Raw genomic sequence first — 14,171 nt, forward strand, 5'->3', positions numbered from 1 at the left:
GACCAGAAACTGTGGCATGATTTTGGGTCTTTGTTGTAGACCACCTGACCAAAGTGAAAAAATGGGCAAAGCCTTTTTTACACAGCTGATGATGTTTCTGAAACACTTGTTTTTCACGTGGGGAGCTCTGACCCTTGTTTTCAGGGGAGACTTTAACTTCCCTGGTATTTCCAGGACAAGCAGTGTGGTGGGATGCAAACAGTCCCAGAGATTTCTGGAGGGTATCACAGACAATTTCTTGATGCAGGTGATGGAAAGACCAGACAGATTATTAGAATAATTGGATGCAGCGTTTGCATAATAGTGGAGCTCAAGACCATGAACATATTGAGGAGAAAATATTAGAAAGTATAGACCTCGAATAGAGAGTATTCAAAAAACGGATAGGTGGAGATTTCAAGGGAGGCAGCTCTAAAAGGCCTCTCTGAAATTCCATGTGAGTGTTGTAGATAGCTCAGCATCTTAGATGCTACTAGATGCCCATGTTTAGGCTACTAAATCATGACTGGAGTGCTTGAACACACAACTCTCATACAGGGATCTGAATATGGATGTCTTAATCTGAAACTGAATTTCATCTGAAGAGTTTCAGCCTCAGGAACCTGCTTGACAAGTTTGCCTTTGGTTCACAGTAGGTCTTGTTTTACAGTTTAAAGAAAATGCCTGCTAGATTGTTGATGAGAAAAAAGACAACCCCCAAAAATTTAAAATTTGAAAGTACCAGATAAAAAATAAATTGTATCCACTGCAGAAATAAAGATTTCAAAACTAAAGCTTGAGATGTGATGAACTTCAGAATGTCCACCAATCATGATGAAACTATTTTGACTCTGAGACTTAGGATAACAACACTGAGGACTTTGCCAATTTTATATTTTTTAATAAACAACCAACCAACCAAAGTAACTATTTTTTTATAAGTTCTACCTACTCTTGAGTTACAAGATGCCCAGGAAAAGAGCATTGCATTATTATAACAAAAAAATTAGGAAATACAATGTAATTATAAATGTCTTGTTGATCTCTGAATCTGTGGAGTCAGTGATATCTTAAAGGAAGTCATGAAGGTAGTACAGTTTGCCTTCATGCATTTTCTACTTTGTTATTATTTGTATTACAAGTGCCAAGATTATGCTATAAAAAGTAATTAAATAATACTCGTATCTGCCAATGCAGTATTATGCTATTTATAAATAGCTTTCAATTTTACAATTTCCAGTGTTAACAGACAAAAAAAAAAAAAAAAAAAAAAAACTACCAAAAAAAAAAAAAAACAAACACCAAAAAACAAAACCAAACAAACACAAAAAAACCCCAAACAAATAGAACTGGAAGAATACTGAGGTTTGAAACTGAAATTACTATTACTGACATTTCTGCATTGGAAAAATTTTATAGACATGTGCTGGATTTGGTTTCTGTTTTATATACATGGTTTGGATTGAACAATACTGTCAAATTGTAAAATTATATGAATTAGTGCTACACTAAATGAAATGAAACAGATTATTTTTTAAATTGCTAAAATGTACTAGTTTATCATGAAATGCTAGAATAGCTACATTTATAGTGTTTAAATCTGTTTTTTATTCCAGATATTTCTCATTACATTATTGTACACATTCTTTGGAGATGCATATTTCCTTTCTTGCTTGGAGAAAATTGTGAATGAATATGAAAAATCCACTTGGAAAAATGGAAGTTCTGATGCTACCAGTATCATCAGCCCAAAAGTTGGTAGAAAATACTGAGTGGGTTCACTTACTTTCAAGTGTTCTTTCAGGGTAGTATTTACACACTAAATTAGTAGACTGCAAGTTCTTGAACAGTGAAAACTGCATGCTTTGTAGTGCACTCCTTAGGATTCAGGTGTGCTTCTTCACAACTGGTCAAAGCAGAATCAGCTACAGCACATTGCTCCAAATCTCATCCTGGTGGATTTTGAATGCCTTGAAGGCTGTTCAGAATATCCCTAGAAATGAGGACATCCAAAATAGGCAGAAGTGCCTTCCAGCCCCAGCTGTCCTTGAGTCTGTGACCTTCTGCAGTTCAGAGAGCCCCTGGCATCAGCATCACTGTCACTCGAGCCTGCCACTGGGGCTGGAGCCCAGTCTGGGAGGCCATGGGCACAGATGGGCCACTCATTTGGCTTATGGATTCATCTGATAATTGGATGAGAAAAGCCTGCTGTTTGCAACTCTCTTACACTACACTTGATTTAAAACAAATAAGTAAATTTGGTAGTGCAAGCATTTGGTCGTGACATCTGAACAAACAGTAAAGTTGTTGCAAGTTTTTCTGAAGGACATAGATAAAGAAATCAGACAAAATTGTTTCAATCTATGTGATTTTTTTTTTCTTGAAAGTCTCTTTCCGTCATTACCTGCACTTACTGGTAATTTCCTGTCAAACTTGTAGCTCAAGGTTCTGGCCTTTTCTTGTGCTTCTTTCCACAATGGAATAGCTGATCTTACATGGCTGTTCCCCTTGAAAATCTTTCAGAGTGGTTTAAGCTTTCCCTAGTCCTCTTGTTCTTCCTCAGGAGACAGTGTGACCATCTTCCCTAAAGTAGCACATCAAATATAGAACTCTTTGTTCTGTTAGGAGTCTTCCCCTGCCCTTAGATGGTTATTAAATAACATGCTGCTTTCAAGAGATAAAAAATTGATTTGCAGTGATTCACTCTAGGTGCTTCTTCTCAAGTAAACTCTAACATATATGTGTTGGAAAAATTCTAAGCAATTTTCCAGTAAATAAAGGCATTGTGATAACTCAGACATACTGCTCTGTCATTATTTACCAAAGACTCTCTCTTCCTAAAAATAAATAGGACTTTTAGATTAGAAAGTAATTTCCCAAAAGTTCTCCTATGCTAAGAGTTATATTGCTTAGATAAACCAAGTGTGAGGGTTTTAGCTGATAAAAAGAAGAATTGCAGTTTTCTCAAGGGAGAAATAGAAGGCTGAAACAGTGAAGCATCTCTTGAGGGCAATTCTCTAAAGTTTTTTAGGTGTAGAAGAAGACACAGTATGCTGTGATTTCATATTGTCAAACTGTTTGAAAAAATGAAATTGCATCATCTTGCATATCTTTCTCTGTAGAGAATATTTTAAGGTACTCCACTAGATTTTGAAAGTAATTGCCAGCAAAATTGCCAGCACGTAATACCAGAAGTGTTGAGAGAATAGGAAGCTGTGTTCCAGTCTCGGTGCTGCCTAGAGGTGGTGGTGGTTTAAGGCAGAACGGAGAAGGAGCCTGGGCAGTGACTTAGGGACCTGACAGAATTGCAGGTAACGACGCCTGTGACATCGCAGAACGTGCATTGCTTGGCTTAATTTAAAAGCTTTCATAATTACAAATGTCACATTTATGATACAGTGATCTGACTCAAATGCTAGTGTTTTATGTTCCTGTTTTGAGAGTAAAATTGAAAAAATATTTGGTCGGTTTAGGTTTTTTTTTTAAGCTTCGTTTTAAACAACTCATGAAAAATATTTTACCATCTTGTAATGGTTTTTTGGGCTTTTGTTGCCTTGCGGCTGACTGCTTAATGTTCTGGGATTTTTCAAAATCAAGGTTATTGAAAAATCTGTTCTAAATATTTTAATGTTGTAGAACATATTAATGTTTATGCACATCAGAGCAAAATTGTACTACTTTGTTCTGAAAAGACATTAGCCATTTGCTGTTTGGCTGAATTTTGTTGATTTTTTTTTCTGTGTCTTTGTTGTGGCAAACTAAATTGTATAAATGTAATAATAGATCAGTGAGGATCAAACCAAATTATTGCTCACTTCTAAATAATTTTTATGACATGTGAATGCTCTGTGAGTTGAGAATGCCATTGATTTAGCAGCTTCTTACAGGAATTGAGTTTGGGCCTAAACAGCCTCACACTTGTACAGATGGAAATGATGAGCCAACCACAGAATATGCCATGTCATATTTTATTGTTTCACTTAATTCATCAGCATAAACCCTGATGTGATGTACTAAATAGTGCTTGAGCAGCACCACCTGAGTAAAGGCAGCAATATGCTGCTTGTGCATAGGATGTGCTGTGTTGACTGCTGCTGTCCCTGCTCACATTTGTTGATATTTAAAAACATTTATTCTTTCAGTTGCTTAAAAATTCCATGCTTGAGAAATTCTTGTACTCATACAGGGTGAGGCAGTAAAATTAGAGATGAACAATGTAACTTTCAGAAGGTCAGTCTTACCTATTTTTCAACAATCTTGTTGTGTACCTGTGCTTTGTGTCAGATTTTCCATGATTCGCAAAAGAAGGAAGAAAAGTCCTAACAGAAGCTTTGAAATAAAATAGGGACAAACATTTAAAAATATTTCTTTTCCTAACATGACATTTTCAAGAATAGGATATGCTTCCTCTTTCCAGACAATAACTATTGTAGTTCTAAGATCTTGATTTAGGCTAAGCAGCATCTTTTTTCTTGAGTATGCCCATCAAGGATCTTTCAAGAAAACAACAGAGACACATTATTCTGCTGTTCTGACACTTGTGTCTTGTGCCATATATAATTACATATAGTAAAAGTGACTTCTACCATGTAAATTTTGTAGAGACAGTGGAAAAATAGGGGACTTCTGTCCTTTAAATGAGATAAAGTTAAATGGTTTTGAATTAGGAACTCTTCTAGTTTGATAGTGGTGACAGGAAACACCAGCTGTGACAGACTTGTGAGGAAACCTTGGAGAGAAACTTGTGGGTGGCGAGGAGCACTGCAGTGAAAATGCTCAGTTCTCATAGCCATACTCTCATCTGTGGGTAAATGGGCAGATAATCAGTCATGTGCTTTCTCCAGAGGCAATTCCAACATATATTTTGAGGAGTAGGAAAGGACTGAGCCCTAATATGAAGTGATTCCTCTCTCCAGGGCTGGAGGTACCCTTTTCTCATGAACATGTCTCTCCTTCCTCCTCTCTATTCCTATATTTATATGTCAAGAAAATTGAACAGAATTTTTTGTCTTAGCCTTATTAGAAGACATTTGCGCGTTTGTACATGAAGACACGTATTTTTCCCCATTTTATACACATGTAATCATGTAGTCTGAATAACCAGTTCCTGTACATCCTTAACTTTTACATAAAGTCTGTTCAGTGATATTCATCTCTTGTTGTATATTTAATTGTAAAACTGTGTTCTTCCTATAGTTTTATGACACAGAGTGTTTATAATATACATGCTTAATAATCAGGGGTAATGCCAGTGTTGAGATTTCACTTCTGTGTTTGCAAATTTGCTGTTGTTGTAAAGTCAGATATTGAGGCCATAATTTTTTTAGAACATGATAATGAGGTGCCTAGTAATAGATGTAGCTGAGTGAAGCAAAATTACAGCTAAGCAAACTCAAATTTTCCTACTTTGTGATATAAGCTGGTAGTAGTAAGTAGTAGAGATCAGAAAGGATTATGTGAGTTTTTTCTTCCCTTGGCATTCACTGAAGTCAAACACTGAATCAACTAGTACCAGCTTATCTACCTAGGTGATACATTTAAATGTCAATGACAATTTTCATGCTAGGAGTTGGATACTGAGCTATTGTATAAATAGGTTTCCACAACCAGTCTGAACATTGTTTTCAGCACTGTTCTGTTTCATAGTACAATCTTGAAAGAGCACACCTTGAAATGCAAAAAAATACATTTTAGTGAATGACAATTCTATTTTGGAGAATTCCAATTTAGCCTGTTTTTGAAGAGCAGCAATCCAGATCCACAAAAGAGCTCAGATCTCCAAAATGTCTTTTAAGTAGTTATTTAAGTTACAAAGTCTAAATTCAATCTGAAAAGAACCTTTCAGATTTGTCCGGAAGTCTGAATTATCACTACTGAATTTCTTCATTCCTCTGCTTGTCTTTGTATCCCCTGTTCTGTCCATCTTTTCAGGGCTCAGCAATGTGGTGTTTGTTTGCTTTGCACCAAGCACTTGTTAATATTTGTTTGAAACTTCAGGATTGGCCTGCATCTGACCAGCATGTCTCTCCTAATCCAGGAAGGGTGTTTTTACCACCTCTATTATATGCCTGCTGTATTCATCCATATACAAAATTTATTCCATGTGTTCAATTCTTTATTAACTTATGTTAATGAAAATTATGTGCAATTGCTGATTGCATTGCACAGTCTACATATGCTGCTGATGTGCAACATCCTACAGGGTACAGGAGACTGAGTTCTTCCTGGTTCCTTCCCCCAAGGAAGGATATTCTCTATACAGATGACAAATTTGAGACAATTTTTTTGAAATGTCCTCTTTTTATATCTTGCATTTCTTTTTTAAAATTTGCCAGAAAGAAACTGGACATCTAGTCCAAAATTAGGAGGAGTAATGTAAATAGAGGAACAGGGCATTTCAGATGGGTTCTTTCATTTGAAACTAGTTTAAAATTATGAGGCGTGCCTATTTTTTATGTCACTTCATGTAAACCATTTAGTTGTGTTAAAGCATGTGAGCAAGAACTGAGAAATGTGCACTTGGCTGCAATTTTTTCTTCTGTCAGATGGAGCACCCCAGTTCTGAAGGTGTTTTGCATCATAAGGAAGTTACAGACTTTTTGTCAAGCAGGTGCAATGTATTTAAAAATCTATGGGTAGTAATCTTCAGTGTCCATGTATGCATTTTAGCCTTGGCTTGACTGCTTCACCAGTAGCACATTACTAGAGAATATAATTTACATGGGATGAAATTCTCCAAGAAACCTAGACAAGAATATTCCTTGCTAAGATGGAACATAATTTTACTAGGACAGCTCCTTAAAGCACCTATTGTCTACTCTCATTCTGCTATTGCTTCACTTCAGGTTATTTAAATATTATGTTGGGTTTTTTCCAAAGATAGGGAAAGTGTCATGTATAACTTCTTAATTGCTTATGACACCATTAGTGATAATGTCATCAGTTTAATGAAATAATACAAATGACAAAGCTTTTAAATTAAAATTTCTTAAATGTTAGATTCTTTTTTTTAACTGTTCAGGTAACTTCTTCATCCCTGGGTGGGTTTCTGAGGTCTTTCTGTTGCTGTTATTCCTATAACCACTCATGCTTTAAGTACTGTAAATAGTTAGAATACTCCAGGATGTTTGATATATTACCCAAGTCTTTGAAAGATCTTGACCCAAGAGCTTTTAAAATTTAAATTCCAAAGTAATCACATTCCATGTAATCAGGATATGGCAGAGAAGGCACATGGACTGGTTTTCTTGAATGAATCGGAATTGCTAACTGTGTGAGAGAATACATGTTTCAACTCCTATATTTCTTTCAGTGTACTTAGCTATTATTTTGACAATAAAACACAGCCTTTTGTGGCAGCTGAAACACCTGGAAATTTTTCTTTTACCTCATGTGAAATAGGTATGTAACAGTAATGGATAAATTTGGTTCTTCTGCAAAGTGGTGTGTGCAGGCTGTCTAAACATAGGCATAATACAGTCAGCAGAGGCTTTTTAGGGCAATTACAGTGTTCCTTTTCTGAAAAATCTTTCACTGCCTTTAATAGCCAGACCACCTACCAGTAGATACCAGAAGTCAAATAAACTAAATTTACTTACCCTCTTAATGTTCCCTCATAGTCCTAGTAACTATTACTACTATTGTTAGAATTAGAATTAATAAAGATAAAAATACTATAACTCAGTAGTAGAAATATAATTAGTAAAATACGTTTTTCAGTTTATTTCAGACCATTGTTTCCAGTTGCTTTTATTTTAACTGGGATCAGGTATTTTACAGGTTCATGTGTTACAATGATTTGAAATGAAAAATGGAGTAAATGTTTGTGTTACTCAATAACTGGTTATGCACACGTCTTCAGGTATTCCAGAATGGCTTCATTTTTATTGCTGTCCTCCAATCTAGCCTTTATATGCTATTAATAGTGAGATATTGCTGGTGCTTTGTTTGTTTGTTTTGGTTTTTTGGGTTTTTTTTGTTAAACTGTGATGTTTGCTAAAGGTGTGTAAGGTAGATCTAGCTCATCAAGTACTCAGGTAGCCTCCTGCCTGTCTGCTCACAAACTCTCACCCCATGACTTTAATGTTTCCTCCACATCCCGCTGCTAAAGTTCAGTTGCTGCATCATTGAATGAACAGACCTGAATTAGGCTACATTTTCTCCATGTGCTAAGTGCATTCCTGCTCACACAACAAGAGAGAAACTTAAGAGAAAAATGTGACCTTATGATTTGGTGAGTAAAGAATGCTAGAGGAACACAAGGCAGGTGGACATTAGGAGGTTATGACTTATAACTGTACAGTAAGCATGACTGAACACTGCCACATGCAATTACTTCCCTTTTTGGATAGGTTTCTCATTTTTGGGTAGTATTCCCATCTTGGATAGGTTTCTCTTAAGGTGACAAATTTTTAAAAAGAGGTACAGAGAGGCTACTTTCCTAATACTGTATTTTTTGTGGATGTTTGAACCTTGAAGCCCAAAAACTTTTGTCAGCCAAAATCATAGGTCTAACTATAAACCTAATACTGGCACAATATTTTCAGTTCATCTCATAAAGATAAGCACCCATATTCATACTGTGGTAAGATAAAAGATTGCTAGAGCTTCAGAATAACTAAGAAACAAGAGTCACAGGAAAAACACTTCTGAGCATTTCACTGTTACATATTGCAAGGTGTTCAAATATGAACTTTTGGCATTTAAGTCTATTGTTTTTGTACTGGGGATCCTAATTGTGACATATCTGCTGCTTGTGGGTTTGTATATTGCACTTGGCCTGATCACTGAGAATTTCCCGTATTTTCATTTAATTTTTTTTGCATTGTGAAATTCCTTCTTTTTTTCTTCCTCTGATGATCAGGAGAAAAAAATGCAAGAAAAAATGCACAAAAAAATCTCGCTCATTTCCATTTCTTTGCTTTTATTTTACAGGAGACACATGAAATTGTGGCTATCAAGAAATTTAAAGACAGTGAAGGTAATTTTTCTGCTGCATGATCTTTAATGTCAGTAACTACATTGTTAATATCTATCCAGTTAAAATGAGAAGTCTCATATAGCAAGATATGATTTTAAAAATATAATGATTTATTAGCTTTGTAAATATTCAAGGCACTTGATCTTTCATACCTTCCTAGAGACTGCGTTATACACTCTAATTAGATAACTACGTTTCTTTCTTGATGCATCTTTATTAATATGGATGAGGTTGTGGTGATAGTAAAAGGGTTTTTAAATCATGGGAGTTGGGGTTAAAAGGAAAATTAAGCTTAGTAGGCCCTGAAAAAAATAAATACCCTAGGTACATGAAGGCCTTGTACCTTGCTAGAACTGCACCTGTGTAGCTAGTATGTGATAAATGATATAATTGTTAGATGTGATGATTGTTTAGTAATTAAATATAATTACTGTTTAATCATAAGAATAATCATGAGAAGCTGTGGTCAGGGGCCTAAGAAACATCACAAGAAATTCATGATTGAATAAAGTCAATATATACAAGAGAACAAGATAAGTTTAACAATTAATATGTAAGTTATATAACAATAGAATATAAAATACGTTCAGCTCGAAAGCCATGTCGGAGTCAGATTTGGGTCTGTACCCCTGATTCCCAGAGCTCTCAATAAAAGCACCTTCAAATAATCATATCCTGTGATTATGTGTGTTCCTGAATGCTAACAGTGGTACTGCACATGGTAGTAAGATCTAGATTTGGAGGTTGGATATGACCAGAAAATATAAAAAAGTTGTCTTGTAATAGTGACTTCCAGAGTCCTTTGGCTTTATCACCCTTTATCTGTGAGAGGGGATCTAAATGTAAGGGCAACTTGAAGTTGTAAATGAAGGAGACTGAAAGTTGTTGGGAAGTTCAGTCACAGGAAGATAAATCTGGGAGCTCCCAAGGATCCGTAGAGGGAGCTGGGTGGTGTGGCAGCAGCTCTGTCCTCACTTCAGTGGGCTTCAGTCTCCTCAGGAAACTTGCTGTTTGCCCCTTCACAGCAGACCCTGTGTGCTCTGCAGCACTGCTGAGTTTGCTGAGAGGGAGGAAGAGCCAACTTCTGCAAGGATTAGTGCTGCTGGCAAAGAGGGTGGTGGAAGGCAGGACACCCAGAAATTACTCTGAGTGCTCCCCACACACGTTCCTCACCCAGCAGCACTAAACCCAAAGAACTGCACAAGACAAGGCTGGTTCTCTGACCCGTGCTTGCTGGGGGACAGGGAATCACCATATCCTATCATAGGCAGCACTGGCATCAGCCACGAGAGCAGCTGTGTACCTTGGGTGCATCGTAAGTCAGCCCTGAGTCCACCAAGAGGGATGAAGTGTGAGAGGAGTCGTCCTGGTGTGCTGTGATGCTGCTTGGTTTGCTGGCTACCGAGGCTTTAGCCAAAAGTTAGCAGTGTTTAAAGATACAGTAGTCAATTTATTTTAGCAAACTTGCTTTTTTTGCTGTCCTACAGCATTGCTGGTAGCCATGAAGGTGGTGTTAGTTACAAGGGCTATATTTTTTCAGAGTCAGACACAGTAAAGTCTGATTTGCATCTTGTTTTGCACTGTGCAATCTTTGCTTGGCGCGTCATTTTCCCAGACACTTGAGAATATATTTGATAAATGTTTTAGCTCTGCTGTTCAGAAATCTGTTTTAAATTCCTGTAAAGGATGTAGAAGATAGTTTTAATTGTGATGACCATCTTGACCAGGTCATGAAAGTATCTCATAAGTGTTTTTTGGAACTTGCTGTAGCTATTCAGTACAGATCCTAGGAAGTAAATCTCAGTATTAAGCCCTAAACAGGATTATTGTATTAGTTTGTCAACCAAAAAATGAAAACAAAAAATACAACATTGCCATTAGGTCTGGCTTTCCAAGGGTATTATATAATATCAGTTTACATGACTGATGTCTGCTTTTTAGATTTGTAACTAGTTGTTTACGAGTTTCTGGAAATATGACAGAAGTTCTTTTGATGGATTTGATTCAGCCCATTTCACATCTGTCTTGTTAATATGGTAGTTCATTAGAAGTTTGAATATACTGTAATTGTTTCTATTGACATTTTTGTTCCACTGAATTTTTGCCGTTGTTTGACATATGAATACTAAATGTGCTGGAAAGTGACTGTCTTTTTTATAGATGAGATTATGCAATCAGGCTGATGCAAGCCAACATCAAGCACTCAGTTTTAAAATGAAAAGATTTAGATTGCTCTAAATTATATATTTTTTTAATCAAAACATTTGTGATTATAGTATTTTGTTTTCCTTTTCCCTCCTGCTGCACTTCAATTTTTTATTTTCCCCCTCTCTCTTCTGATGATGATTAGTGCATTTGCATGACCAGTGTTATTCGCTCTCCCCTGCAAACATCTTCTTGCCTTTTGCCTTGGGAAAACAATTTCTCTTTCTTGTTTCTTCTTCCTCTGTCTCTGTCTTTGTGTTACATGGCCTGTAAATGTGGTTTAGTTTTGAATTTATGCAAGCATTTCCCATTTAGTAACTCTGTTGTAGATAACAGTTCTAAGTGATTAAGTACACCATTTCTATGTGCATGAGTAAGTTTACTGAATTAATGGATTTCATTTTACTAAATGAAAAATAAAACCTAATATAGTCAGTTTTGCTTCACGTATCGTTGCTAGTATCCTTTAGAATCTATTGAGTTCAGAGCCCCTTAATGATAAGCAGTGTATGAAGCATTAGTGAAGCACTTCTCCTTTCTTGAACACCTTTCAGACAATTAAATTGTCAAATCAGTTAAATGAAAATTAAATGTAATTAACAAAGCAGTTAAATTTCTTGACTGCTTGGAATTAGATTCAAGACTTTGTTGCATCAATACTTTTGAAAGCCATGTGGGGAATGTACAGGACTTAAAAATCTTCAGTCTTAGAATATGTCATGGCTTTTGAAAAATAAAATTATTTCAGAATCAAATACACTTGTTTGGTATTGTTCAAAGATGAGCTTTGCATTCCAGTGTTTCTGCTGAGGACAATCTTCCCAGTGGTTAATGTGTGTGATCTGTATTTGTGGGGTATAGCATGTGCACACACACAAATGTTTTTTTGAAGCATATTAGTTCCCTTCATAATAAATAAAAAGATAGAGATGCAAACAACTTGTTTCTTACGACTTTCTCAGCCACAGAAAACCTTTATGGTAGTGATGGGAAATCTCTGAGGGTTGTATAATAACCAGAGTTGTCATTTACCTCTCTTCCAATGCAGAAGCATGCAAACAGAGAGTCCACACTGGGAAATAAGTTTTTTTCCTCTGTAATGTCTAAAATCAGAGAATTTAATCAGTGGTTCAAAGCAAATCTTAGTAACGCTTTTTACTTGGAGGTTTTGTTTTGTATTTTAAGCAGCTCACTTTGTCACTTTTACTTCACATTCTAGAAAATGAAGAAGTCAAAGAAACCACTTTACGAGAGCTTAAAATGCTTCGCACTTTGAAACAGGAGAACATTGTGGAGCTGAAGGAAGCCTTCAGAAGAAGAGGAAAATTATACTTAGTTTTTGAATATGTGGAAAAAGTGAGTTGAGTTTTTAGTATCCTTGCCACAGTTTAATTATCAGCTTACTAAAAATATCTTTAGAATTGCTTTTTTCAAAGAAAATATTAAGTTATCCTAATCTCGAAAGAGAAGCAGCAGAAACTTTAATGCTATTGCATTATTATTGTCATGAGACAGCAACACCGATTACTGTTGTTTTTATGTCATGTGTTGGTATTTCTTTTAAAAAATTCTTCCATTTGTGAACACCAACATGTTAAAAATTATGCAGACTGCAATACATATGATTTGAAGAAAAATTTCCATCTGAACTTTTTAATCCAGTTTAATTATAAAGGTGGATAACTGTCCTGTTACGTTGTGTAATGAGTCCTGACGTAGTCTTTTAAAACAAGATCATAGACTTTTGACCTTGGAATCTCTTTCAACTTTCTCCACCCTTCCCTGTTAAAAATAGGATTTGTTTGTGTATTTCTGTAACAAGGCCACTATCAGTAGTTGCTTAGAGTGATTTGGCAAAGACCACTGTCATTAACTCCAATCCTCACCTCATTTTGAAACAATTCCAAAATTTCCTTAGATTGGCCTACTACTCCCAAGCATCATGATCTGTTTCCAGGGAGGAACAACCTAGAACAGATTGGTCTTTTGCCATTTTTTATGTCATTCCTGATGAAGGCAGCTTTTTCCTATGAATTCTGACCATTTAGTATTTCTTCATGGAAACACTTAGATGGTATTCAGATACACAGAGTAAAAGAAAATGCAGGTTTAAATATGTCTGTAGCCTTCATGAGATACTTTATTTTGATTGAAACTTTCATTTAATTTCCTGCCAGTGTGAGCTGAGTGCTAGTCCTCTGCAGTCAATTTTCTCTCATCTAAAAATTTCTCACCCTAAATGCTGTCTCCTTTATGTCAAGTTGACAACTTATATTGTCATATAACTTGACTACATAATGTGAGGTGACCTATATTAAACCACAATTTGGCAGAAATCAGTTTTGGTTTTCACCAGCAGATCAGCACTTCTAATGTCATGGATCTTACTTGGATCTAACCTTCAAACCTTGACTTGTTTCACCCATGTTCATTGTAATTTTTCCAGACACATGAAATGTCTTTGATCACACACCAACTTAGAACATATATTTAATTTTCTGTTGTAGTTGACTTGGCTAAGCTATCTGGAGAAGTGGGTTGAAAGAGCAACATAAGTGAAAGATATTTAATTGATATGATAAGGGGTACATATTAAAAACTGGTTAAATATTAGTAAAAACACCAGGCTGCAATATCTATCATTATTTACATCAGAATGAAATAATTTTGTAATAAAGGTAGGCTCTATGTCTAGTTTGTAGGTAATGTCATCTCTGTATTCACCTTTCTTTTCAGTTAAACTTTGAAGTAAATGAGCATTTCTTATTTTCAGATATCTTAATTAGTGTCACCCATAGTTTCTTTGAAGACCAGGATGTTTCTGAATTCTTTGGATGAGGGAAAAGTAGAAAGAATTAAATAAAATGTGGTGGAGTAAACTAATTTTTTGTTTAACTGGTAATGAGCACAATGTGTCCTTCAGGGCATGTTAACTCTGGAATGCTGAAATCCAGATTACTTAAATTCACATTTAGTCTAATCTCCTTTATTCATCATCCCCTTAGTT

At 35.7% G+C, this 14,171-nt stretch overlaps 1 protein-coding gene across 5 annotated transcripts in view; it reads left to right on the top strand.

Moving 5' to 3' along the window:
• Window positions 1-14,171, top strand: part of CDKL5 (cyclin dependent kinase like 5) — a 129,799-nt gene that overhangs the window by 67,339 nt on the left and 48,289 nt on the right. For all 5 annotated transcript variants that reach the window (XM_077781624.1, XM_077781627.1, XM_077781628.1 and 2 more), the window contains exons 4-5: window positions 8,914-8,959; window positions 12,384-12,520. In XM_077781624.1, the coding sequence (XP_077637750.1) occupies window positions 8,914-8,959; window positions 12,384-12,520 (183 nt within the window). The remainder of the gene's footprint in view (window positions 1-8,913; window positions 8,960-12,383; window positions 12,521-14,171) is intronic.

Source organism: Lonchura striata, chromosome 2 (assembly GCF_046129695.1).
Source record: "Lonchura striata isolate bLonStr1 chromosome 2, bLonStr1.mat, whole genome shotgun sequence".
Lineage (NCBI taxonomy): Eukaryota > Metazoa > Chordata > Aves > Passeriformes > Estrildidae > Lonchura > Lonchura striata.